At 37.7% G+C, this 25,377-nt stretch overlaps 1 protein-coding gene across 1 annotated transcript in view; it reads left to right on the top strand.

Annotated features, from left to right (window-relative positions):
* PRDM6 (PR/SET domain 6) overlaps window positions 1-23,582 on the top strand; it is a 118,520-nt gene extending 94,938 nt beyond the window's left edge. Inside the window, exons 7-8 of the mRNA XM_066601909.1 lie at window positions 12,954-13,130; window positions 22,726-23,582. Coding sequence (XP_066458006.1) covers window positions 12,954-13,130; window positions 22,726-22,840 — 292 coding nt within the window. The 3' untranslated portion in view covers window positions 22,841-23,582. The remainder of the gene's footprint in view (window positions 1-12,953; window positions 13,131-22,725) is intronic.
* Window positions 23,583-25,377: the final 1,795 nt, after the last annotated feature.

A 25,377-nucleotide genomic window follows, 5' to 3' on the forward strand; every position in this document is an offset into this window, starting at 1 on the left:
TCTTGTGAACCAGACCTCGGCTACTCCTTGACCATGCTACACTCCAGTAAGTGACTACAACACGAGATTTCAGTCCCGCGCGAGACACGTGACAATCTCATATCCGTGTATGCCCAGCATGTCCATCATCCCCTGCATCACTATCTGAAGCTTTCCTCGAGCAATAGAGGCAAATACATTCATACATCTATCAGAATTCACTGAAAGCATGCCTAGGAGGGTTACTGCAGTTATTGAAACAAAAGGCAGCCCAACATTGTATTGAAAAATGTGAATAAAATCGAATTTCAGCACCTTCTGTGTGTCCCAATACTTTTTTTCACCAGAGTGCATAATATTACAGAAAAATGCTTTTTTCTCCACCTACCTTCCTCTTGTTGCCTACTGCACTGATCACTTACTCTTAATTCACTGGTAAAATCCATCTTCAGAGAGGCAGAAGGAGGATTATTAGCTCACTGAGATATCTGGGTACAGTTTCTTTCCATGGACATCTATGCAGAGGAGAGGAGGAGCACAGAGCAGCTGCAGACAGAGAAAAAGACATAGAGAAGCTGCAGCTGCTTCCAGTAAGTGCTGCTTATCCCTGTACTGCTGCTTCTGATGGTGTGCTACAGAGAGATGGGGGAGCAAGATCTTTGTTTTTTGTGGGTGCTGTATGTGAAAAACATCATATCAGCTAGTTTTCACGCACCAGCTCAGGAAGGATTAACAATTAGAGATACAGTCTGCAGAGAGAAAAATCTTGATTAATGCAGAATACAAGTCATTTAATGTCCAGTAATACTGCTAAAATACTGCTGAAAATACACCGAGATGTACCGTTTAGCTGCTAATGAAAGTAATATTTTCTTTTTTAAGAGACACAAAAGTGTCAGAAGCAGTAAAGAGAAAAGTAGTGTGCTAGTTCTCTATGGGCACCATTTTGGGAGACAAAGAATGCAAACTTTATTTCAGACAGGAATTATTTTTAGGAGGTTGTACATTTTGTGACGAGATTTTTCACAAGCAGAGGATTTTTAGTGGTAGGAGATTCCACATTTTGGGACAGATTTTGCATAGTGCCTCTTATTCATAATCCTTATACAAATAGACAAGCAAACCTACACAAAATCTGCTTTGTTAACAATTCATTAACTATATATTGGAACTAAGGTCCATTGTTTCATTGCAGCAAAAATCAGAATAGTTGCAGAATATTTAGCCCCAAAATCTGCACTGCTAACATGCGGATTTTGGTGCGGATTTGAAAATTGCAAAATCCTGCAGGCAATTTGATATCAAAATCAGCAGTTAGAAGTGTGGATTTTGGTGCAGAATCCAGGATCAGCATATTCTGCAAAGCGGTTGCGGAATATTCAGTCCCATGTGAAAGATCCCTTATTAGAGTAAATGACTCATGAGCAACAGCTGTCTTCATCGGTTCCATAATGAGCTGAAAATGCAATTTTAAAGGTGCAGTGACCTTAAAATAGTGTGTCTCGTTTGCGATTTATGCTTTATTTTCTCATGGCCATCATACGGAGGTAGATTAATGACTGTCATAGGCAAATAATGTCAGGCCAAGATTCTATAAATGCTTTTATGTCTCCCAGAGAGAGAATGTCTTGCATCTCAGTGCTTATGTGACAGTCATTGCCGGGTTCACCTGCGGTGTACAGTGTGTACGAACTTAATTAAGTACTAAGAAGCAATGAATTGGAATTTTTTGCTTAGTACTATTTTTCTTCAGAGCATGCAAAGCTATAAATCGTGTGGAGCTGTCAAAAAGATATACCTGCTCTAGCAGTGATGTGGAGGAAAACAGATGCCATTTATTCAATAAACTAATATCCATATAGAAGAAAAATGTTGACCAGATACCTTAGAGTCAAAGTTGGTTTGAACGTTTGTCAATACAGAATTTTATGGCTGTGAACTGAAGATGAAATTTAGCTGAACAAGTGAATTAGAATTTCTAGTACTTCGGCCAGTGGCACCGTGGATATAATACAGTCATTATTTATGCATCAAAGCTCGTTTATCTGACAATCCTGATAGCTAGCAAGCAAGAAAAAAAATCTAATTAATTTGATGTAAAATTCTGTCCTGCTTGCCCTTTTTATTTTTTTTTACAAAAAGTAAATATTTAATTGAAATAAGCAAGTATAATATTAAATATTGCAGAGTCGATGTCTGGGTTAAGTAAAGCCTGATATATAAGTAGAATGTTCCAGAAACATTTTTTTGATTGGAGTCATTTATGATAGTAAGGGCTCATGTACACAGAATGTTGAACTTGTACAGATCCATAATACAGCACCCATAGGAACCTATGAGCTCATACTATACATTCATACGCTTCCAATTATACACAAAAGTTTTCTCAAATAATTGCAGAATCCATGAGAAAACAAATTGATACATGCCACATGCAACAAATTCCTTTACATGCCACATTATAAAGTAATGGGGTCATGAGGACTCCGTGTGCCTCCAAACAGGTTCCGTGCACATGGATAAGCCATTGCATACATTAGGTCAGATTTACTATTGAAAATCCAACAGTTTTCTGGTGCAGATTGCACCAGAGAACTGTCTAATATACTATGCATCACATAGTCACTTTGATTTGAAGGAATGCTGCCATCCAATGGATGGTGCTGTAGAGGTATTTTTCCATCTTTCTTATTTGCATAGATATCCCAGAGGAGCTAGCATGGCCTTATAAGTCTTCTTACTCATCTTTTAGGTGCCCCCACACCCCTTCTGGGTGCTCTCCTTGGGGAGAGACTATACCATCCCCTGACCCACTCACTGCCTAGGTGTCTCCACACACTTTTTGGGTGCTCTCCTTAAGGAGACACAACACTGCTTCTGACTCTAGTGGTGTTGTGTAATGCATATGTGCTGGCCAGCGCATGCGCAGTACGGATGACGCCGCACAGTCACTAGATGATGACGTGGATTCCACGGCCCGTCTGCAGTGACAGCTGCAGACAGGTCGCGAATTGGACAGATTCTATTGACTCCAATGGAAGCCGTCCGAGTGGAAATCGCGCTAAAATAGGACATGCTGCGATTTTCCCTCCGCGAGCAGAAAATGTCTATTGATTTCCACTCATGGACATGGAAAAGCATTTTTCAACAGCATGTCTATGGGCAGTATTTGCTGCGGAATCCGGAGGCGGACACCCGCTCCAGATTCCGCAATACTTGTACGCCCGTGTGCATTGTGCCTTACTCTGAATCTTCATGTGATCTTTCAGGCACATACAGTACTATTACTGCCAACAGCACATTTGCTTACATAGAGCAAAATGCTATTGGCAGCCAATGATTTTTCACATGGGGCAGTGATCGGGTACACAGATGTTTGGGTGAACATTCATTCCCAATTATCAGCCCGTGTAAAAGAGTCATTAGATGAGGGAAAACAGTCAATCAATGCCAGCTGCAGAAGTAGGTATATAAAAAGAAAGGAGGCTGGCATCTCAGAGCAAAGCATGCAAACCTTTCCCAGGTTGGTTTATCATAGTTTTCATAATGAATTCATTTACAATCCATTGGGAGATTTATACCAGGTTATATACTATATGTCCTAGATCAATATAAGAAATTAAGACTGTTATTAAGACCTTATAAGAGTCCCAAAACCCAGAGGCAATTTATAATAAGGTATTGACAGGGTAGATCATGACTTCTAAAGTAAGGACTCGCCATTGAAGATATACTGCAGATAGTTCATGGCCATCAGATATGTATTACACCCTTTGCATGTCCTTTATTAAGCACCACTTTGCCAATAGCCTGCAACTGGATTGATGCCATAATGGCAAAACATTCCAGTTCACATTGGACATTGCAGAGCTTAACCCAGCAATGATTCTACCATATGTCAGAGTTAGTAACAAGGAAAAGGATTACATCTTCATTATTATAATAAGCTGCAGGTCATTGATTGGTGACAATGCATTTATACTTGGCCACAGATAAACATTTAGTAACGTTGTGCTGAATGTACATAGCACCTCATGTTTCTTCAAATGACTAATGTTTCTCTACCAAGCAAAGCAGCTCCATAACACCAAAAACGGCTTATTTGACAGGATTTCAATAGGAGATTTATGCACACATTAAAACAAGTACTGTAAGGCGCTAATTGCATGGGCTGAGTTCATAACTCAGATGTGAGGGAACATGATTCCCAATAAATTATCATAATATAGAAGAAAATATTTCAGTTTTTTTCCAATAGAGAGTAAAGAAAAAACAGGGACCTCAGTGTTAAACTGCAGACTGTGCAAGAACAGATCTTCCTACTCTGAGATGTAAAATCCTATAAATAAAATTGACTTATGGCTGCTTATTCTCTATGTTTCCAGAAACAGCATTTTCATGGAGAGTTACAATCAATACTGATGGAAAGACTGATCTACTTACAGCAGGAAATAATAATTTGCCTTTGACAATTTTATAAGTAACACTTTTAAGCAGAGTTAGATGCTAAGTTTTTGGTGTTCGTAAACTTAGAAGGTGCGTAGAATACCTGCACCTATATCACACACCAATGGGTGTAACTATAGAGGATGCACGGGATGCGGGTGCACCCGGGCCCATAAAGCCTCTGTTCTCCATAGGAAGCCCAGTACTAGGAATATAGCATTATAGTTGGGGGCCCTGTTACAGGTTTTGCACTGGGGCCCAGGAGCTTCAAGTTACTTCTCTGTCACACACAATAAATGAAGATCTAGTTTGTCAACTAGCAATATTAAGTGACGTAAATAATACTAAATAAGAGTTACTTGTTAATGGGGCATAGACAGAAGACTAGATTTTGGAAATTCTTTCAGACTTTATAGGTCACCCAACCAGTATCTATTCTTCTCTACTACCATCCACATGTGAGCTCCTGCCTCTTTCCAATAATTTCCATTTAATCTAGTGATTTCATTAATTTATATTTCCCCATAGGACATTTGTTCACATATTTCAAATTCCAAAATCTTATTCACTAAGATTTATTAAGTTGTAACCAGCTGTGTTGAGTTATCAGTCTGAATTTATCTTAAGTCATAAGCTTGTGTTGTCTATATATCTGATAATCCAAAATAAGCTCCTACCAAAGGTATATTTGGTAGAGGCCATTGTCTCAGTAACAATGTTATGCAATGCATGAATTATCTATACTAGACATTCTCTGCATAATTCATTGATACCGGTAGGACCTGACAACTGCCCAATGAGTATGAGAAGAGTCACATTATATCCTGGTGTTTGCAGTGGGGGCAGCAAAGCTAGGCATGTTGGATTTTTAAAATGCCCATTCGTCTAATTAATAAGCATTAATTTAATAGTCAGTTTATCTCTTTGCTGCTTATTTCCCTTTTTATGGCTATAAACATGCATATTAGGATTAATTCTAGTCAGACGTGCAGGAAGGAACATGCATCTCTAACCCATTGATTTAAAACTTAGTAAGAGCTGCACGACGTTCTCTTCTACCACATATTAAAGCTTTATATTGTCTGGTATATGGGCTTTTGGGTATTTTGAAAGAACTGAAGAGAATTGAGTGGTGAAGGCCCCCTTCCCCCCTTTTTGCCCTTCTTATAATCCAGCTGTGTATTGAATGGCTATATTTGTATGTAGAGCCTCGTGTGGCACAGAGTCTTAGGGCAGCAGAATGCAGTCCTAAGTTCTTGCTCACAACCTGAAGGTTGTGGGTTCAATACCCACGTGGTTCAGGTAGCCGGCTCAAGCTTGACTCAGACTTCCATCCTTCCAACGTCAGTAAAATGAGTAGCCAGCTTGCTGGGGGGTAAAGATGACTGGGGAAGGCAATGGCAAACCACCCCACAAAAACAGTTTGCCCTAGGTGTCGGTCACATCTCGGTGCTAGCACCAGGGGACTGTACCTTTTTTACCTTTATATTTGCATGCATGTGTTTAATGTAAAGTTGCTGACATTTCTAAGTTACCTAAAGGTCATTTGACATTGTGTAAACTTATAAACTGATATATCAGAGTATTTCAGTGTGCACATAGGATTGTGGTTAATGAAAGGGTATGCAAATAGTTTTCCAGTATAAAGGTCCTTTTACATAGGCAGATAATCTGGGTGTGCTAACTGCCACTATCCAACAATGAGCATGTTGGTCAGCACTTATTCCTTCCTTGTACACTGGCAGATTATCTACTGTATAGGGACTACTAATCGCTAATACAATTGTTCACCCCCAATCACATTCTCCACTTAAATGGGAAAATGTGCAGCCAACCAGCGAGCATGTTTATGCTCACCTTGCACTCTATAGAGTTCCATGGCAGCATGAGGTTGCAGGACTAGAGAGTTGTTTTTGCTTGTGTGCCCCCTGTTATGGCCATAGTTGCTGTGTAGCGCTAGTCTTAATTGTATCACCATAAAAGTAATTGTTATTCGAAGAACAATTATTAAATGTAAATATTACCATAACAGTAAAAACAAAATCTTATGACGCCATGACTGAACAACACAGACACACCATGTTAAAGTATACAAAGACCAATATTACCGCACAGCAAGTCAATTGAATAAAATGCAATTTAAAACATCATATATATCCAAAAATGGTACCAATAAAAGTCATAGCACATACTGCAAAAAAAAAAAAAAAAGCCCTTACACAGCGCCATCAACACAAAAATAAAAAAGTTTTGTGTTTCAGAGTATGGCGACAGAAAACTTTTTTTTAGTTTTTAGAAGTACAAAAAACTTTAAAAAAAACTATATAAATTTGTTATTGCTATAGTCGCATGGAGCAAAGTTAACATGTCTTTATAACAGCACCATACATGTCATAAAAACAAAAAATAATGGCGCAAATCCTTTTTTCCACATTTCCAACTTAAAAAGTTTTAAAAGATTCTGGATACTGTGTATGATACCATTAAAACATACAACTAGTCCTTCCAAAAAACAGGCCTTCATATATAAAATAACACAGTTAGGGCTCTTGCACATGGGCGGAATTATTCATCCAGGATATAATGTAATTTGTGGCCCTGTAGAAAATTCTGCATTAAAATCCGTATGACTAACGTAACGGAATTTGATGCAGAATTGAAAATAGCTTAAATCTGCCTGCCTCCAATTGTTCATGGATTTTGGTGCAGATTTCTGCAGGGGAAGATTCTGCTGTGTCCTAGTAGAATTATTTTTACCATGTGGAAGCATTCTTATAGCTTTTCGAAGGTGTGAGGGAAGAGGGGGGGGGGGCTTTTCTTCCTGCCAAGAGCCGCCCTAGGCACTGGACCTCTGTTGCCTAGTGGCAAATATGGCCATGTTTATATGATATTGGATGTATTTGGAGGTGCTGTAAGACCCAGTGAACTTTTTTGGGTGGTACTAATGGCTCAGTGGGAAACAAAGCTATAACATGGCTGTGTGCATGAGCCGTTAATTCAGATTTTATGTTTCAGAAGAAGCATTGGTATGGAAGTAAATCTAAAGCTTTGCATAGGAAAGTATCTAATGAGATGGCTGTATGCTTGAAATGATTAAATCTGTGTTCATAGTTGTTGGCAAGGTCAAACATGCATTTATAATGCCTCTTATTATACGCTTGGTTACCTTTGAAAAGTATCTACAGGACCTGTGTAATAGAAGGTGAGATACATTAGATAGTAAAGTATAAAACAAATTGAGCAAAAAGGCATTCCTTGTATATTCAATACTGTGTCAACCCTTCCGTTCTTTTAGTGCATGCTCACATTACCACTTTGCTAATTGGATTCATTTGTTAGTAATATAGTATTATTACATTGTAGCAGTGGCTATATATTTGATGTTGCAATATAAATCTACAGAGTTTTTATGAAATATCATGAGACATCTTCTTAAATATTACTGGTAGATGTTGGAAAGTCCCATTATATGAACTGGTTAAAGCATAAGTTGGCTGACAATATTCCTTAACGTAACATATTACTTCAAACATATAGTATGGGAGATCATTGGCTTCCAGACATCCCTGACACTGCTTGCCACAGAGAAATACATTTTTAGAGAGGTAAAAATGATGTCTTTCTCCCATCTCCCCAATTGGGAGCAAAACTTAAGAAAATATATATAAGTGTAGTATCACCATGATTGCATTCATCCACAGAATAAAGCTAACATGTCAATTTTACCTCCCCACGAACTTTGTAAAAATGAATTCCAAAAAACAATAGGGAATTGTATTTTTTTAATGCCAACTCATAATAGTTTTATAATATATTATGTGATACGATAAATAGTGCCTTTAAAAATACAACCCATCTTTAAAATAAACTCTTATACAACTATGCTGACGATAAAAAAAAGACTATGGCTCTTGTGAGGCAGGAATGTAAAAATGGAAGCAAAAAGTGAGATGGGTTGGAAGAGTTTAAAATCAGTTGCATTCCATTAAAAAATTGCTATTTACAGCAGACGCTTTTTTGCTATAACCTGCAGACCTATATTTTGTGTATTGACTTCTGAATGTTACTACTGTAATGTCTGCAAGGCTGAAAGAAACTATTGGAAAGCCAAGATTGGACCAGCGAATTCTTATTTCTGCACTTCCCTATATATTCTTTGTAATTCCATAGGGTATGGGTTGTGTATAAAGAAATATAATTTGAGGCTTCTGGGTCCCAATACAAAATCTGTAATAGGGCCCCCAAACTATCACATGGCATGTATACTACTGGTGCCATCTTGGATGGCAGTGAAAACCCTGGGCTATTCAGGCTCCTTCCCACAGACGCATTGCAATCTCTGAACCCTCTATAGTTCCACTCCTATGTGTGATTTCAAATGACACATTACTTTAGAATAATGTACAAAATGAAATAGTTTATGCTGAGCAGAAGAAAACGGTTTTAGTAGAAACATTGTAGTAAACACCTTAGTATATCCAGATGGAAAGTTCATTCTTGGAGCCAAACCCTTGAGTGGTTGCCAGCACCACCTCTTTATCTCTGTGTGTAGCTAAGTTATTTTCCATTGTGGGCACCTAAATGCCTTTATTAACAGGGGCCATAAGTCGGGAATCTGCTCAATATTAGCAACATGTTCTATTTATTAAAATGAGAACATTACCTTAATAGTTTTAAGACCAGAAGATACACATTACCGACTCTTAAATCAGAAATGACTCAGTTTTGGCCATTAGCAAAAGAGTTTTAATCAGCCAGGTGACCCAATCATCAGAAATAGTCTGAGTTTCCAAAAGCCCCAGGGAAACTCAACATCGTGTAATTAAATAAAAGGAAAGAGTACAGAGCACTTACTTATTTTAACTGCTAAGTTAATAAAACAAAATGGCTATCAAATAAATAGCTAAAAGGGTAAAGCACGGAGACACATTATTTAGCCATTATTTAAATCTTGTAAACTTTTAGAATACTATTCGGAAACTTAATTTCTTGGTGACACTGAAAATATATAAAGCGTCATCAACGATGTAGGTTTCGTGTTTCCAGATTCAAAACAAGTGCGATTTACACAATGTCCTATACATACAATATTAGTTACTGGCAATATCACAGTTATATTGGGATACTATTATAATGATTTTTGCAATAGTTATTAAAAATAGGTGTCATATTAATTTCATAAAATCTTATATCCAAAAACAACATAAAATTCTAATTTAGGTACTAAAAGCACTTGAGATTTTATTTGTTTTGCCGTTTTTCCATAATGTCAAGATTTTTGCATGAAATTAGATCCCAAACCTCAGGTAAAACAATTTTTAAATATCAGGCCACTTTCACAGAGCTATATGTTTAGCCTCTTTCAGACAAACGTATTTTTGCTCTGTATTAGGTCCATGTTGAGGGGTTAATCACAAGGCCGTATTATTTACAGGCGTTCTTTGAAAACGCAGCATGATCTATTTTCTGCGTATTTGCCTCTGTATTTGTATTACTGATATGCATTTGCCCAATATAAAATACATAGGTAAATATGGATGAAAATTTGATGTCATAAGGATTTAATGTCTTTTGAAACACGTCCGTAATATGGATCTATATTAGGGACATGCAATCACTGAAAATGGCCATATACTTACTGACTCAGGAGGGCAAACTTGTGCACCACCTCAACATGCAGGTAGCAAACTGCCATATATCAGAATGGTCTGGCACTTAGTATCTACTCTGTGTGGGAGTATACACCCCCCTCTATATTAGGAGGTTGTGTGAGTGGCTGTCTCATTGGTGTCCTCCACAGGTGGAACTGGCTCCCTCATTTGTCAGTTTGCCACGTGCATGCTGAGGTGGTGCACACGTTTGCCCTCCTGAGTCAGAAAGTATATGGCGGTTTTCAGTGATTGTTTGGTTGTTTTTATATGCTCATCTAAAACCAGTCTTGGTTAGTATTTTGCATCAGTAAGCCAAAACCAAGAATGTAATTTTCAAAGAGAAAAAATATAATTAAAAACTCTGCCGTTCTTCCGTGTTTTAGACCCGCTGCTGGTTTTTAGCTTGCAAATATGGATGCAGAGTACTAAACTAGATGCACTTGTGTGAAATTGGAATAATGGTTTCCTACTGTTGTCATATTGTCACAGTGGTTGCTGCAGCAATCTGACATGAGGTAAGAGGTACTGTAGATCCAGTGCTGGAGCATGTATCAGTGTTATCAGGTACAAAGCAAAGGAGATCAAGTAACATTTAGGCCAGCTTCACAAGAGTGCATTGAAAACACATTTATGAATCTACAATATGGACAGTTGTCCTGACCCGACTGTGTGTCTCCTAACCAAAATTCAGAGCATCATACAAATCTATGATGCTCTGAGTTTGGGTCAGGATACTCGTTTGTATTGCGGACTATGAAATCAAATCTATTGACACAAAACTTCATCCCAGATAAAATAAAGTAATTCCTATATTATATATTCCATTTTTTTTTAATTTTTGTGGATGATTAGATGGAGGTGCCAAATGTATGCAATATATTATCAAGCCTTGTTCTTCATTGACCTGCTCTCTCTGTTCAATTTGATAATAAAATGGCTTCTGAGGACAATCCAGTCTGAGAAAGAAAACGTATATTTACACGTCTCTTGAGAACAATATATTTTAGCTCGTTAATAAAGTAAGTGAGGAATGGGTTGTGGAACAAAACCATTGGATAATTTTATTTGTAGCCAGATTGCTCTATCTTAAGTCGCCATAAACTATATAAGTAAAGGGCATAAATATTAATAGCACCTTGATTTCCTAAAATTGATTGTTAGCACATAAATAGTATGAGTTCACTGTGCTTTCTTTCTAGCCTGAGCAATATTTAGTTCATCTGGTGATTTGCAGGTTTTTTGAATTTACACTTTTTTAACCAAATTATGTGACTGAAAAACTGCCAATTATGTTACACTTACAGTTATTACTTCAGCGTCATGATAGAAGGGGTTCCTTACAGCAAGGGTAGCCATATAACTTGGACTATGTTCAGATTTGCACAGGTTGCTTTTCTCAGACCCTCAGGTGTAGACGAAATACAGCAGTGAACCACGTCATTTCATCTTGGAAAATTGCAATGGGTATGATGGAATCCTCATTGTAATCAATTTCCCATCTCCAATAATATTCGGTGGCCTTGCGACTGTTCCTCGATATCAGATGTTGGGATAGATAAGGATTGTTGGAAGTTGGATTTCACCTGTTGATCCATTGATTCTCGTGATATAAGCCACTGACAGAGGTGTCAGAGAGGCTTTCCACCTTCTACAAGGGTGTACAGATGTACCAAAGTTTAACTTGACTATGATAACTTTCTGCAATGAAGTTATCTTATGTTGAGCCATTGAAAAACTATTATCTTATCTTAATGCAGCAAAACCCATTAAAAAGCAATTGAGAGAGCAAATAAATCATGGCACACAAAGTTACCTTAACACGTTAAGAGTAAAATTAAACTTTACTACATCTGTATGTGTATGGGTTTGTTCCGTGCTGTAGATTTATTCAATCAGGGATTATGTTTTCCTGCTCCCATAGTAGAGTTGGAAACAAACTACGGTCACAATTCAAGTGCTTTTGAGAACGCAACCTAAGATAGCTGTAAGCCAAATTTCGATGGATATGCCCATACACATACAGAGGTAGTACAGTTTAATTTGACTCAATGTATTAAGGTAACTTTCTGTGCCACAATTTATGTGCTCTTTCAATTGCTTTTTAATGGGTTTTGCTGCATTAAGATAAGATGATAGTTTTTCAATGGCTTAACATAAGATAACTTTATCACAGAAAGTTATCATAGTCAAGATAAACTTTGGTTTGGCTGAATTCGCATGTGCGCTGAATGCATGTAGATGGTGGAATGCCTCTGTCAGACACCTCTGTAAGTGGCTTATATCCCGAGAATCAATGGATCAACAGGTGAAGTCCAACTTCCAACGATCCTTATCTGTACCAACATCTGATATCAAGGAACAGTCACAAGGCCACCGATTATTGGAGATGAGAAATTGATTCAGACATTTACTTTGATTGCCATATTTGGAGTCAGGAAGGATTGTTTTCTTTTAATATGGGGCAATTGGTAGCTATATCTTAAGGGTTGTTTTGCCTTCTTCTGAATTAACTCTGAAAGTTAGTGGGTGAACACAATAAACATGTGTACTTTTGCAACCTTATCATCTATGTTACTCCATTAGTTTCTTGAAAAACATAAATTGTTTTATTATTATTTCAAAAGGGGACTCTCACATTTCACATATATGCATCTTTTTATATTTTCTTTTTACTCGAAGTGCATTGTATGGTTAGTAGCACCTTTAATTATTTGGTATAAGAGGTTAGAGACAATGCTATAGAGTGACACGATCATATACAGTAACTAAAATGAATAGAGATTGTAAATTGTGTTTTATATCCTTAAATTACATTGACATTCTCATATTCTGGCTTCACTTAGAGAAATCTGATTTTTTTAATTTTATTTCATTTAGGCCTTACCAGTGTGGACATTGTTCCCAGTCCTTCTCTCAGCCATCAGAATTAAGGAACCATGTTGTCACCCACTCAAGCGACCGACCCTTTAAGTGTGGCTATTGTGGCAGGGCCTTTGCCGGAGCAACCACATTAAACAACCACATTCGGACACACACAGGGGAAAAACCATTTAAGTAAGTAGCTAGTAATCAAAATTTGCAAACTCTTAAAAATAAATGATCCAAAAAATTAGAAGGGTACACCCAATGTGAAAATAATTTTTAATATCTGACTTCAGCAACACTGAAATATGATGACTGAAGTTATAAAACCTAAGCCTGAGGCTTTACTACTAGATTCTGATAATCTGTTCCGTCACATGCAATATTGTAATGGAAGTATTCAGACGTTTATGGAAACTGGTAGTGTCCAGGACAAAGTGAGAACTAATCACCTGAGCAGTGTTTCCAATCCTCAAGTGTCAACAGCTGTGCTAACTGTTTTCACAAAGGGTCCACAGAAAAGTACCAGGAGACTAGCACTGGATCATGGTGTGAGTCCACCAATTGTCGAAAGGATTGTCAAACACACAATTGGCACCCATACAAACGAGCAGTTTGTCATGGACACTACTGATTTCTATGAACTTGTGTATCAGTTTCCTGACAGTTCGTGCACTCACTGGCTATCTTCCTGGATGTTCTTGATTGATAACCTTGGCATGTTAACTTCTATTACCGACCAACAGGATGATGTGAATGCTATCTTGGATTGTTAATGGCATCTTCCGGTATCTACAAAACATATGATGACTGTTTTCCATATCACAAAATTCAACATAACAACTTTATTAATACTCAACATGACATTCATAACTCGAAAATGCTTGTACGTATTGAAAAAATGACTTCACCTAGCAATTTCTAATGAAATTCTACTCTTACATCATGCATATCATGACCCCCTTCCATTAACATTTCTTGGATTGAATCCTAGATGGCTGCCACCAAGATGTTTGACAGGCAATACCATAGTGTCAAAGAGTTTTCCTTCACCCATCTAAATACAAATGTCCCTACTTGTTTCTCTTTTCGTTCAGAAGATATTCTGGGTGGCCTGACTTTTGAATCACCTTGTATTAAAAACTGTTTTCAAATTTTTTCTTATAGGCGTCTTTAACATTTTTGTGAACTTGGATCCTGGAGATATAAGATTTGAATAAGTAGGAAAAGGAAATTGGGAGAATGACCCTGGTTTTGACTGTTATCAACTGGTCCAGTTGATGATATGGACAAATGTAACCTCATTTCCTGTCATTGGTTTTACTTGAAAGGCAGGATAGTGAATTTTTGATTGCAATATATTGCAAAAAAAAACCCTGCATATAGATGAGTAAACATATCCTTTATGCAATATTATTCATTTACCTAACCTAGGCAATTATTATTGAGCACCATCATGTGGATCTAAAGACTAATCCACTGATGTTGGTATTAGCCAAGGGATAAATCTGTCCCATTATACGATTGTCATGAGTATTAGAATTGATACTTTCGAACAATCCCTGGAGGAAATTCTGCAGAAAGCATTTTTTTAAAAATCCACAGGCAGGAGGAACGTGACAGGCGTTTCCAGATCTCCAAGTATAAGATAAAGATGCAACAGAGTTGCTGTATTTTACGGTTTCTTCTCCCTGTATTTGCAGGTTGTGGGCTGTGATAAATAGTCCCCATTAGGGGGTTTGCTGTTTGAAGAAATGGAAAAAGAGATGCTGAAATCCTGTCAGATATATAATTGATTTCCCCTGACTGCTGTGTAAATAGATTTTGGTAATTAATTGAAGAGGTTCTGAGGTCAAAACGGAAAATAGATTTATTTTAATGCTAAGGCCTTAAGTATCTGTTTCCCTGTTGACGCCTTTATTTCTTCTTTTTTTTATGGTGGGGCTGGGGGGATAGTGTAAAATAAGCATTAATAATATATGACTGAAGAACAACTGTGATTGCATCAAAATAAAAACATGTGTAAGCAAAAATGTATATTTATTGCTTGTTGACCCCAAATTATTATTTTCTTATAAGTCAAGTATTGAAATAATTTGTAAACATGCCTGTAGAATTGCAGATCCAATGGGACTAGTGGCCATCACCAGGATATCCATTACTTTTGCAGAGCCACCTAAGCAGCATAGTCTTGATTTCTCCCTTTTCAATGTATTGGGTTTAAAAAAATCGAGCTGTCTATGACCAATTTAAAGAACTACTAACTCTACAGCAATCCTACAGTAGTGTAATATTCTTACTTCCTAGCTCAGTTACATCCATACATTTTGAACCCTTTCTTTATGGGCAGCTTGTCATGTGATCCCAGTCCGACCACCAGTCCAGAGATTCTTCCCTATGTCAATCTCCCTGTATGGTTGAAATGGTGCTACATTATTCTTTAAAGGGGTTTTCTGGGTGAAGATCTTGATAAGTCATCAGTAGTCAATCAGCGGGAGTCCGATGGGATCCCCTCCAATCAGCAGATCCTCCAACTCGCTGACACTGCAGCGGGTCGGATGTCCTCCTCTGTGGTCAGAGCCAAAAATATAATGGAAAGTGTCACTCTCATTGAAATCATTGAGAGCAATAATTCACTCCCTGCCTTTTATTATACGTCTGGCTCTGACCACAGATGTCTGCTGCAGTGACAGTAGGCTGGAAGATCAGATGATTGTGGGGATCCTCAGCAGTAAACTCCCACTTTAATAATAGCATATACTGTAGTATATAAGGAAAAAATAGCTGAAGTGCTTCATTAAGCTTGATTTTTACTAACCTGGTATGACTGAATGACTGATGGTCTTTAATCTTTATATGACAGCACAAGAAGTCTCTTCTGTATTCTCCCATAGAAGCACTGCACCATGCAACCAAACACATCATGTTTTTTTTCTTACAAATTCCATATTAGTCTGCGAAAGATATGAAGTTATAGTATGAACTTACAGTAGGGATGCATAGCAGGCTATGGGCGCTGTATTACAACTCTGGACAACATGGTCATAAAAGTGAGAGACAATGCCAGACCTATAAGGACTGCACAGCTAGAAGTCGCATCCTTGCCTTGGTGACTAAGTGAGTCCATAGGCCCTTCTGTCACATAGGAGGACACCAATATTATTAATGGTGCATTCCTGTTAACAATATAAAACTGGGGACCAGAAGCTACAAATGATGAGAAATGTCCGACGCTCAATCAAATACACATAGAAGCAGTGGAACTCTGAATCATGTTCAGGCTCCACCCAAACTAGGAGTCATTTGAATTTGGTAGTTGACTAGGAGTCATGGCCTGGAACAGGAAAGTCAGAATTTAGCAGACATTTCTTTAGGTCCTTTTATGATTGTAGGATGCTTATGTGTCCAACAGTCATCAGGCTGATTATCGTCTTGTGCTTCCACACAGCAGCAATAATTGCTCAGTGAATGGAGGCAGAGCGGGCTGCGGATCGCTTCTGGCCACCCGCCTCCATTCACAGTAAACAGGCAGTCATTTATAGAAGAGCGGCTGCCTCTTTACACAGACCGATCATCACTTGATATTTATGCCTGCCTAATCTGAATGACAAATGATAAGCAAATTAATTATTCATTCGCTGGCAGATATCGTTTAGATTTACATGATCTGGCGATAATTTGAACAATATCATTCTGTATAAAAGGGCCCTCATAAAGCCCTCCTAATAGTCTGTACAGTAACATAGATAGTTTTGGTATGTGCTATGAGATAGATCAGATAGACATATTGGGCCTCATTTATCAAGTCTGTCAGCAGTAGGACTGTCCCTGTTGCCCATACAAGCACAACTTTCAATTTCAATCTTTAGTACATATAAATGGGGCAGAACTGCAATACTGCCCATAGCCAATCATGCTGTTTTATGGGGAGCAGACCCTTTTTCTCTAATCGCATACACCACCTTTAAGGGAAGGTAATGCCTGTAAAATAGTCTTTAAGTACTTGGGAAGTAGTAAATGCCTCTGTTCCAAGTTTGTCATGCAGTAAAAGGTAGTATATTTTGGCACACCAATCCACTAACTAATCAGTTTTCTAATAAACAATCAGCAATACACTAATGTGTCATCAGCACTCCGGGAGCTCGGAGAGGATCATCTGCCCATAGACATTAATGAATACACCAAAAATCATTAGACAATCAATACTTCTGAGTTATTTTCATTGAGCTGATAGGTCTGATACATTAAAGCTGACATTTTACATTTGTCAAGATCACAGTGCAGTTTTTTAACAGTAGAACAGGCTGCTAAGAATATTCCCAGAAAGACAATCAAGGAAATACAACTTATTTATAAGGATATGCTTAACTGCTTCAGCAGCTCGGGTGGATATATTGCCAGTCTAAAGGAATGTTCTCATGCATTTCAAGTACCATATATTTAGTGTGAGATTGCAGACATAGACAAACTGATGAAAGTGAACAGATTTTAAATGGATCCGTCACGCAGGGAAGTCACAGATACTGTGTGGGCTTAAACAACACTGGGCTGTTAATTCACTAGAAACGTTTACATTAGTGAGGCAGGACGCACCTCATACCTCAATGATCATTCATTTTACTAATTCCTGTTTTTACACTGATGATACATAATGAGTTTTGTATAGCTAGTAAAAGCTCTGCCTCTGGTGCCAATGAGCGTCAGACCTACTAAAGCAAAACTTTTGAACTAAAGAGAAAACTGAGGGACTTTTGAGTTTGTAACTGGATATCATCTGTTAATACGTTTCAACCTTATTTTATCTAAGGTTAAGAAAAAATGAGCTTAACTCCAATATACTTTACAAATCGCAGTAATCTAATCCTATAAACAGCAGTTGTTCTGCCAATGTACTGTCACTGACATGTATGGGCCGGGTTGTACTGACCTGTAAGCATTAGCCTTCTTCATTCTTCGCACACTATGTGATTATGTTTCTTGGGAACAACGTATTTCTTGTAAAGAACTGACCAAGTTTTTAACTAAATGAAGAATAGAAAGTTTCTTCTAACTTTTTCATACATTCAAAAAGTCTAAAGCAATGTTTCCTTGCAGAAATTTAATTTTTAACCCCTTAAGAACCAAGAACAGTAAATTTACCTCACTTGGTTCTGGGCTTTAATCTTGGATCAATAGTGAAAATATGGAGCAGGATTAATGCTCCTGCTCTGTAACAGTCACAACCGAGGACCCGGAGAAGGAAGTAGTTTTTAACTGCTTCTGCCTCTTCCTTTACAGGCTACATAGCGCTGCAAGACCGCTATGTAGTGAGGAGAGAACGTGGAAGTGTTACTTCCACTATTTGACCCAGCAATCAGTTGAGCGCCGTGTGCCCCCTGCCACAGCAGACGTACACGGTCTTAGCAGGCCCAGACCAGCTGTTAGTGACTATTGTCACTACAAGATGATGTTTTTACCTGTAACTGGGGCTCCTATGGATGCTCCAGCTACAGGGGGAAAGAGTCAAATAAAAAAAAAAGACAATGTGAATGACCCCCAGAGGTCTTATATCGTGTCATGGGGAACACAGATGCAAAAAAATAGATACAAAAATAAGTTTAAAAAAATTTCTGAATAAAATAACATTTATTGACTACTGGATAAAAGCCTGGTCACAACGCAAACTCCAAAAGAAAAGTTATTGTAGCGGATGCAGTAAAATAGAGGGAGTGTTATTCAAAGAATGCCAGCAATAAAACACATTTCAAGGAGAAGAAGCCTCTTCATCAGTTATGCTGGATAACGGACTGGGTACATAAACTAAAATAAGTAAGAAAAGGGAAGAGGACGAAAAATCATAAGGAAAACTAGCAGCGATATTCGCAGAGATTGTTGAGTTCAGTTTACGTATTTCATACTATATCTATTACATGAATTATATCCATTGTATGAATTATATCATGAAACATGGCTCACACCTTGTTTTAGTTGATTGCTGTGATTACATATTAACTGCTGCATATCTACTGTTGTAAATTATATTTATTCAGATTAAATGAACCTGCAATATAATTTGTAATATACCTTCAACTCTGTCCTAATTATGTTTATTGTTTTCCATATATATAGCTGTTGTACATTGTGTATCATTTCTGCTTGTACAGTATTATGAATTATTTCCCTAGTCCTATAAGTTTTGATTGTGTCTATGTATTTTTTGTTACATTCATGTATTTATTTATTGGTTACATACAATATTCCTTAACTTATCTGTAGCATATGTACCTAGTCTGTTCTCCAGCATAACTTATAAAGGGGCTTCTTAGCCTTGAAACGCATTATTTCAATAAAAAGCACTCTATTTTAATGTATCCGCCACAAGAACTTTTCTTTGGTGGCTTACAGCTGCAGTCAGCCCTGACCGAGGCATGCAAGTTGTCGGCTGGAGGGGTGGAGACGTGTCTCTTCTAGCTCACCATCAGCATGCAGATGTTTGCCATGGCAGCCCTGGGTCTAGGGAAGGCTCTCTGCACTGCCATGTATATAATGTACATGGCAGCACTGGGTATATGGAAATGTAAAAGATGCATAATATATTGTAGAAGTGATAAAACAAATGCAAGCATAAATTCTGATAGGGGACCAAAAATGTGACTATGGTGCAACCCATTTCTGAAATCATAGTAGTATTGTACATGTACCTTTCCTAGCTGTCGCATAACATTCACTTGCTTCCAATTCCTGTAGGCAAGATGTTCTTTACACCCACAAGTGCTGGATAATGCAGGCTGCCTACATATTATAGCCATTACTATTCTAGAAAATCATACAGTCAACCCACCAACACAATGCACTTATTTGTACTTACCTAATAGTAATAAAACAGGATCTTAAATGATAAGGCAAGAACCCATCATACTTCACCAAACTGCCAGAATTGCCAAAATACTGCCGGGTATACATTCTATGGAAAAAAGAAAAAGTATCATGTTTTAATAAAACGAAAATAAAATGTAAAGTAACATTTCTTTCATTTCGGATATTCCTTTTCATAATACTATTTAGACATAAATATAAGTCAAGAACTTCATATTTCATCAAACTGCACATTTTCATACTATATTGTGTTTTCATCCATCCATTCCTGTCCCAAAAGTATGAAGTATACACCTTATTTGTTGTTTGATACCCCATGCCAAACACAATGTAGTTACTGATGACCATTATTAATGCCTACATATAACACGGATATATATATAAAGAATCATCTATAAGGTTCCACTCCATTAGGGCAGTTTCACACAAGTGTATTATAGGTGCATTTATGCATAACATGTGGGAATCTGTGATGCTCTGATTTGGGGTCAGTAGACTCACGGTCAGGCCTGGACACTCATCTGTATAATGGGTGCATAAATATACCCATAATACACTGGTGCAAAACTGCCTTAAAGCTTACCTATCATTATATATATATTTTTTTACAAATGAGTAGTGCATTTAGGAAACTCTGCAATACGTCTTATTAGAGACAAACATCATCTTTATCCCCTTCCAGCAGCTTGCCTGTAGTTAACCCTTCCCTGTCTGCAGAATCTCTGTAAATGTTGACAAGGTGCAGATTGGTCTGTGGCTGCATTTTCAGCCATGTATGAAAGCACCCTTAAGGGCAAAGATTTGTGTGTGCAATACACAGTGAAGAGAACTCAATTGGTTTGTTCACATAAGTGTATTTTGTGCACGCATAGAAATACGCAGTATGATCTATTGTCCTGCATATTTGCTCAGGGAAAAAGCACATACTGAACGAATTGTGCTAATTGCCCATTTCAATGAATGGGAGCATTGGTGCGATTTTTTTGCATGCGCAACTGTGTATGACTTAAGCTCGCAAAAAGGACAGTGCAAGTGCACGCATAATTATGCAATGCTGCTTTCATAAGAACGCTTAAGCTCGTGTGAATCCAGCCTTAGGCCGGGCTCACACAGGCAGATTCCAATTTTGGAATCCACGTAGAGGATCAGCGGCAAAACCTCGGCATGTAAAATCGCTTTTTCGCTCACATTCGTGGATACGAAATGCATATTGCACAAGCTAAGGAATCCACGCAGACTGCCACCATTAAAGTCCACAGAGGCTGTCTGACCCACAGCCCATACACAATTAACATTGTATTTGGGCCGCGGTTACCTGCGTCATTTCTAAGCGACAGCACAGGAAATACAAATATTGATTTAAAAAAAACAAACTGGACTGCACAGCCGCCTCCGTAATCCGCAATACAGAAACCACAGGGTCGCCCACCGGGCTGACAGTCGGAATCTGGTCAGCCCGTGTGAGCCTGGCCTTAGTATTTGCTTTCTTCAATATGTTCAACATATTATTGTTTGCCCAATCCACAGACTAAATTTCATTATATATGGTATTATGTGCTGTATAATACTACCATATACTGTATATGTATACATACACACACATATATCTATACACATTGTATGTACTATGTAGAAATCTCACATGGTGAGCGCTGTAAAAAAAAAAAAACATATCAGGATTGCGTCTTTATGCTCACCCCGTCTCCCATTAAAAACTGAATGAAAAGTGATCAAAAAGCCAAAAATGGTAGCAATAATAACTACAGCTCGCCTTGCAAAAATGAGGTCTCAACAGAAAAATAAAGAACTTATGGGGCTCTGAATATGACAAAAAATCATTTTTATTTTTAATAAATGGGCATTTTAATTATTTTAGTAGTACAACATTTCAAAAAAACCTCAAAAACATAGTGTCACAATGGTACTGATTAATAGAATGGAGTTTACATGTCATTTTTACCGCACAGTGAACACTGCAAAAGCAAAACCCTTAGAAAAATAGTGCATTATGTTCCATTTCACCTCATGTAAAAAATCTTAAGTATTCCCATACAGTATATGGTATATTAAATCGTACAATTAAAAATGACAACTTATCCTGCAGAAAACAAGCCTCATATGGCTACATTAACAGAAAAATAAAAAAAGTGAAAGATCTTGGAACCCAGGGATGAAAAAAAACAAAAACCTGAAAAATGATCGGTAGTTAAAGGGTTACTTTCCCTCATGCACTTGACTGGCAAACGAAGATAGAAGAATTTTAGTGAGTGATTCATTCATATCCAATGGCTCTATCGTGAAAAATTAGAACATTCTTGGCTAAGTCAAATGAACGAATAAGACATTTAATAGCAGTTAAAGTTTAAAACAACTTTTTGTGGCAGTTGATATAAAATATACATTTCTTTCATATAAAAATAATCATATCTTAACCACCTAAATAATACGTCTCTGAGCCTTATGGATGCATCATACTATATTTCCTGTGTTACTTCCAGGATCATAGGAATCCAAAATATTGAATTCCAGATTTTATATTTGCAGGAAGTGAAATTCTATTTGTCATTAATTTCTTTCAGAGGTTGCAGATCAGAAAACCACATACAAGATGCTACTTTGATGGCTCTCTCCTAAAAATCTCTTTTTGTTCTTTATCTATTTGATGTGACAGTGATCAGTGGAGGAACAAGACAGGCCTCTCTAGAGAAATCACCTACCCCCATCCTATTGACAGATTTCTGTGATCTGAATCAGACAGACCATGCCCTATTATAGTCACTAAGGCACTGCTAGTAGCCACCAATTAAACCTTTTTGGATGATGAAACCAGAGGCCACTTTTGAGTGTCTGTTCCTATTAAGTACACTGAGAAAACTTCTGACACCAACAGCAAAGTATCTATGGTCTTAATGTCTATGTTTGCCTCCACTAGGTGCGAGAGATGCGAGAGGAGCTTCACACAAGCCACACAGCTGAGTCGACATCAGAGGATGCCCAATGAGTGCAAGCCGATAACAGAGAGCACAGAATCAATTGAAGTGGATTAACTGATTGACTGGTTGGAATTAAACTGCAAGGAAACTCATGATTAAATGTCACGGACACTTAAGCAAAACCAAAGATTTCCTCCGAACAACTTTCAATCAGGCCGAGAAAACCAAAAGCAGTAATAAAATAAGTAAGATGTTGAGAGATATTGATCTTGGCATGGAAGAGAGACCAAGAAAGACATTATTTATTTATGAGTGGGGGTGAATTATATTTCAAAGGACACAGGGACTTAACCTTTTCAGTCCCACCATCGATATATAGCTTTATTTCTAAATGCATTTTGTAAAGAAAAATGTTATTTAATACCAAAGCAAAAGTCAAGTTCATCTGTCAATGCCCACATCCCTGTCTATGAATGCACACGGACATGTTTGGAAAAGCACCTTTTTGTAGCATGACACCATTCCTCGAAAGAGAGAGGCCAGGACAATAAGTAAGAGTTGGGTTGGCAAGGATATATAGAGACAATGGAATTTCGAAAACCGGAAGAAAGTTCCTTTGTATTTCTTTTCTCTCCTGGTAAAGAGATGATATTGATGATTTAAAGTATTTGTCCAACCATTATGATGGGACATTGTGATGGGAGTCTTATTTGAGACATTTGGAACGGATTACTGACCAAAGAGGACATTTCACTCATCTGCCATCTAATGAGTCTACTTAGAAATCATACTTTGTGCACTTTTCATGTTAAAGATTTCATAGACATTGTTTATGATAAGTGGGATAGTTGGGGGAATAAACGTTGCAATATTCCAAATAAAATATATATGTATAGATACTCTATGTGGCTATTCTTAAAATTTCAGTTTAAATGGGTTACTATGATTAAAGTAAAAAGGGGTTGTCTCATGAAAGCAATCCATTTTCTAATAACAGTCACCTCGGTGATCAGCTGATAGCAGTGACTGCGGCTACCCCTACAGGGAAAGTGTAGCATCACATGTTAGCCATATAGATTAATGGCTCATCATGTAATACATAGGTCAGGTCTGCTTTTTACTTAGCAGCTCCATGTTTTGGGTTTTAGAGGAGGCTCACAAACTATGAGAACCCCATTTAAAACGGGTTCACTATATCAAAAAGCTTTGCTTGTAAGTGTAAAACATTATGTGATATTAGTGGAGTTCTTGGTATTATAGAGCAAAATTGTATGTACACAAGTAATTTAAAGGGGTATTCCAGGCATATATCTCCTTGCAGTATTGAATCTATTTCTCAGGATCTGCTGTGATCAGTCCTCATACTCATTGCAGCGGGACTGGACAATCACATTGGGGTAGGAAGTGGAATAGAAGGCTTTGTTCACATTGAAATCAATGAAAGCTATTCCTTCTATTGCACTTCTGGCTCCAACTCCAATGTGGATGGAGCTGTCAACATCTGGCCCTCAGCAGTGAGTGCAAGGGCTGAGATCACCGTTGGTCCTTAGCTGTGGACTCCTGCTTCTCAACTATTGATGACCTATCCTGAAAACAGGTCATCAATACTGCAAGGGGTTAAATGCCCAGAATAGCCCTTTAAAAATGCAATTAAAAAGTTGCCACATATATACAAAGAATGAGATGATCTGTGTACACATTTGCTATATATTACTTGAGAGGTTTAAAGACTTTTCTAATCAGCTGTGAACTATTTGAGTGTTTGTCTGCATTATAAGAAAATATCATATGTGACTATAGGGCAACTCATTTCCGAAAGCACAACAGTATTGTACATGTACCTTTCCTAGTTGTTGCAAAACATTCAATTGCTTCCAATTATTGCAGGCAAGAAGTTCTTTACATGCAGAAGGGCTGGAGAATGCAGCCTGCCTACATGTTAGAGCCATTACTGTCCTAGAAAATCATTAACCAAACACAATGCACTTACTTGTACCGACCTCATAGTAATAAAACAGGAATTTAAGCCCCATTTGCACACAAAGATGATCACTCAAAATTCGTTCAAAAGATAGTTTGATTGACAGTTGGAGCAATCATTTTGCATAAGCTACTAATGGGCACTAATGCCCATTAGTAGCTTATTAGCTTAATTTGCATGTAAATGAGCCTCTCTTTGCTGTATGCAGATAACAGCAGGTGGTCTGTTATCTGCATACATCTCCTTTGTTCTGCCATAGGATTACAGTAAAAAACAATGTTATGGAGACATCAGCATGTGGTCCCTGCTATCACAAACGATGGATTTTATGCTTACATGAAATCCATCTTTCGGCAGAAAAGAAAATGATGGGAGCATTTACAGCAGAGAATTCCATGCAGGAAAAAGTGTCATCCACGCTTGCTTGCAGAATAAAATATATAATCTTCCTTTATTTAGACATATTTAAAATTGCCAGGTATACACATCTCTGGACCAAGCAAGTTGACAGCACAGCACACTATTTTCAAGGGTCTTTTTCTCTGGGAGCATTTACACTGCATGATTATCACTCAAAAGCCATCGTTTGAACGAATTTTGAGCGATAATCGTTGCGTGTAATTCAGCCATTAAATGATAAGGCATTATCCCATCATGCTTCACCAAACTG

Source organism: Eleutherodactylus coqui, chromosome 5 (assembly GCF_035609145.1).
Source record: "Eleutherodactylus coqui strain aEleCoq1 chromosome 5, aEleCoq1.hap1, whole genome shotgun sequence".
NCBI classification, from domain to species: Eukaryota; Metazoa; Chordata; class Amphibia; order Anura; family Eleutherodactylidae; genus Eleutherodactylus; species Eleutherodactylus coqui.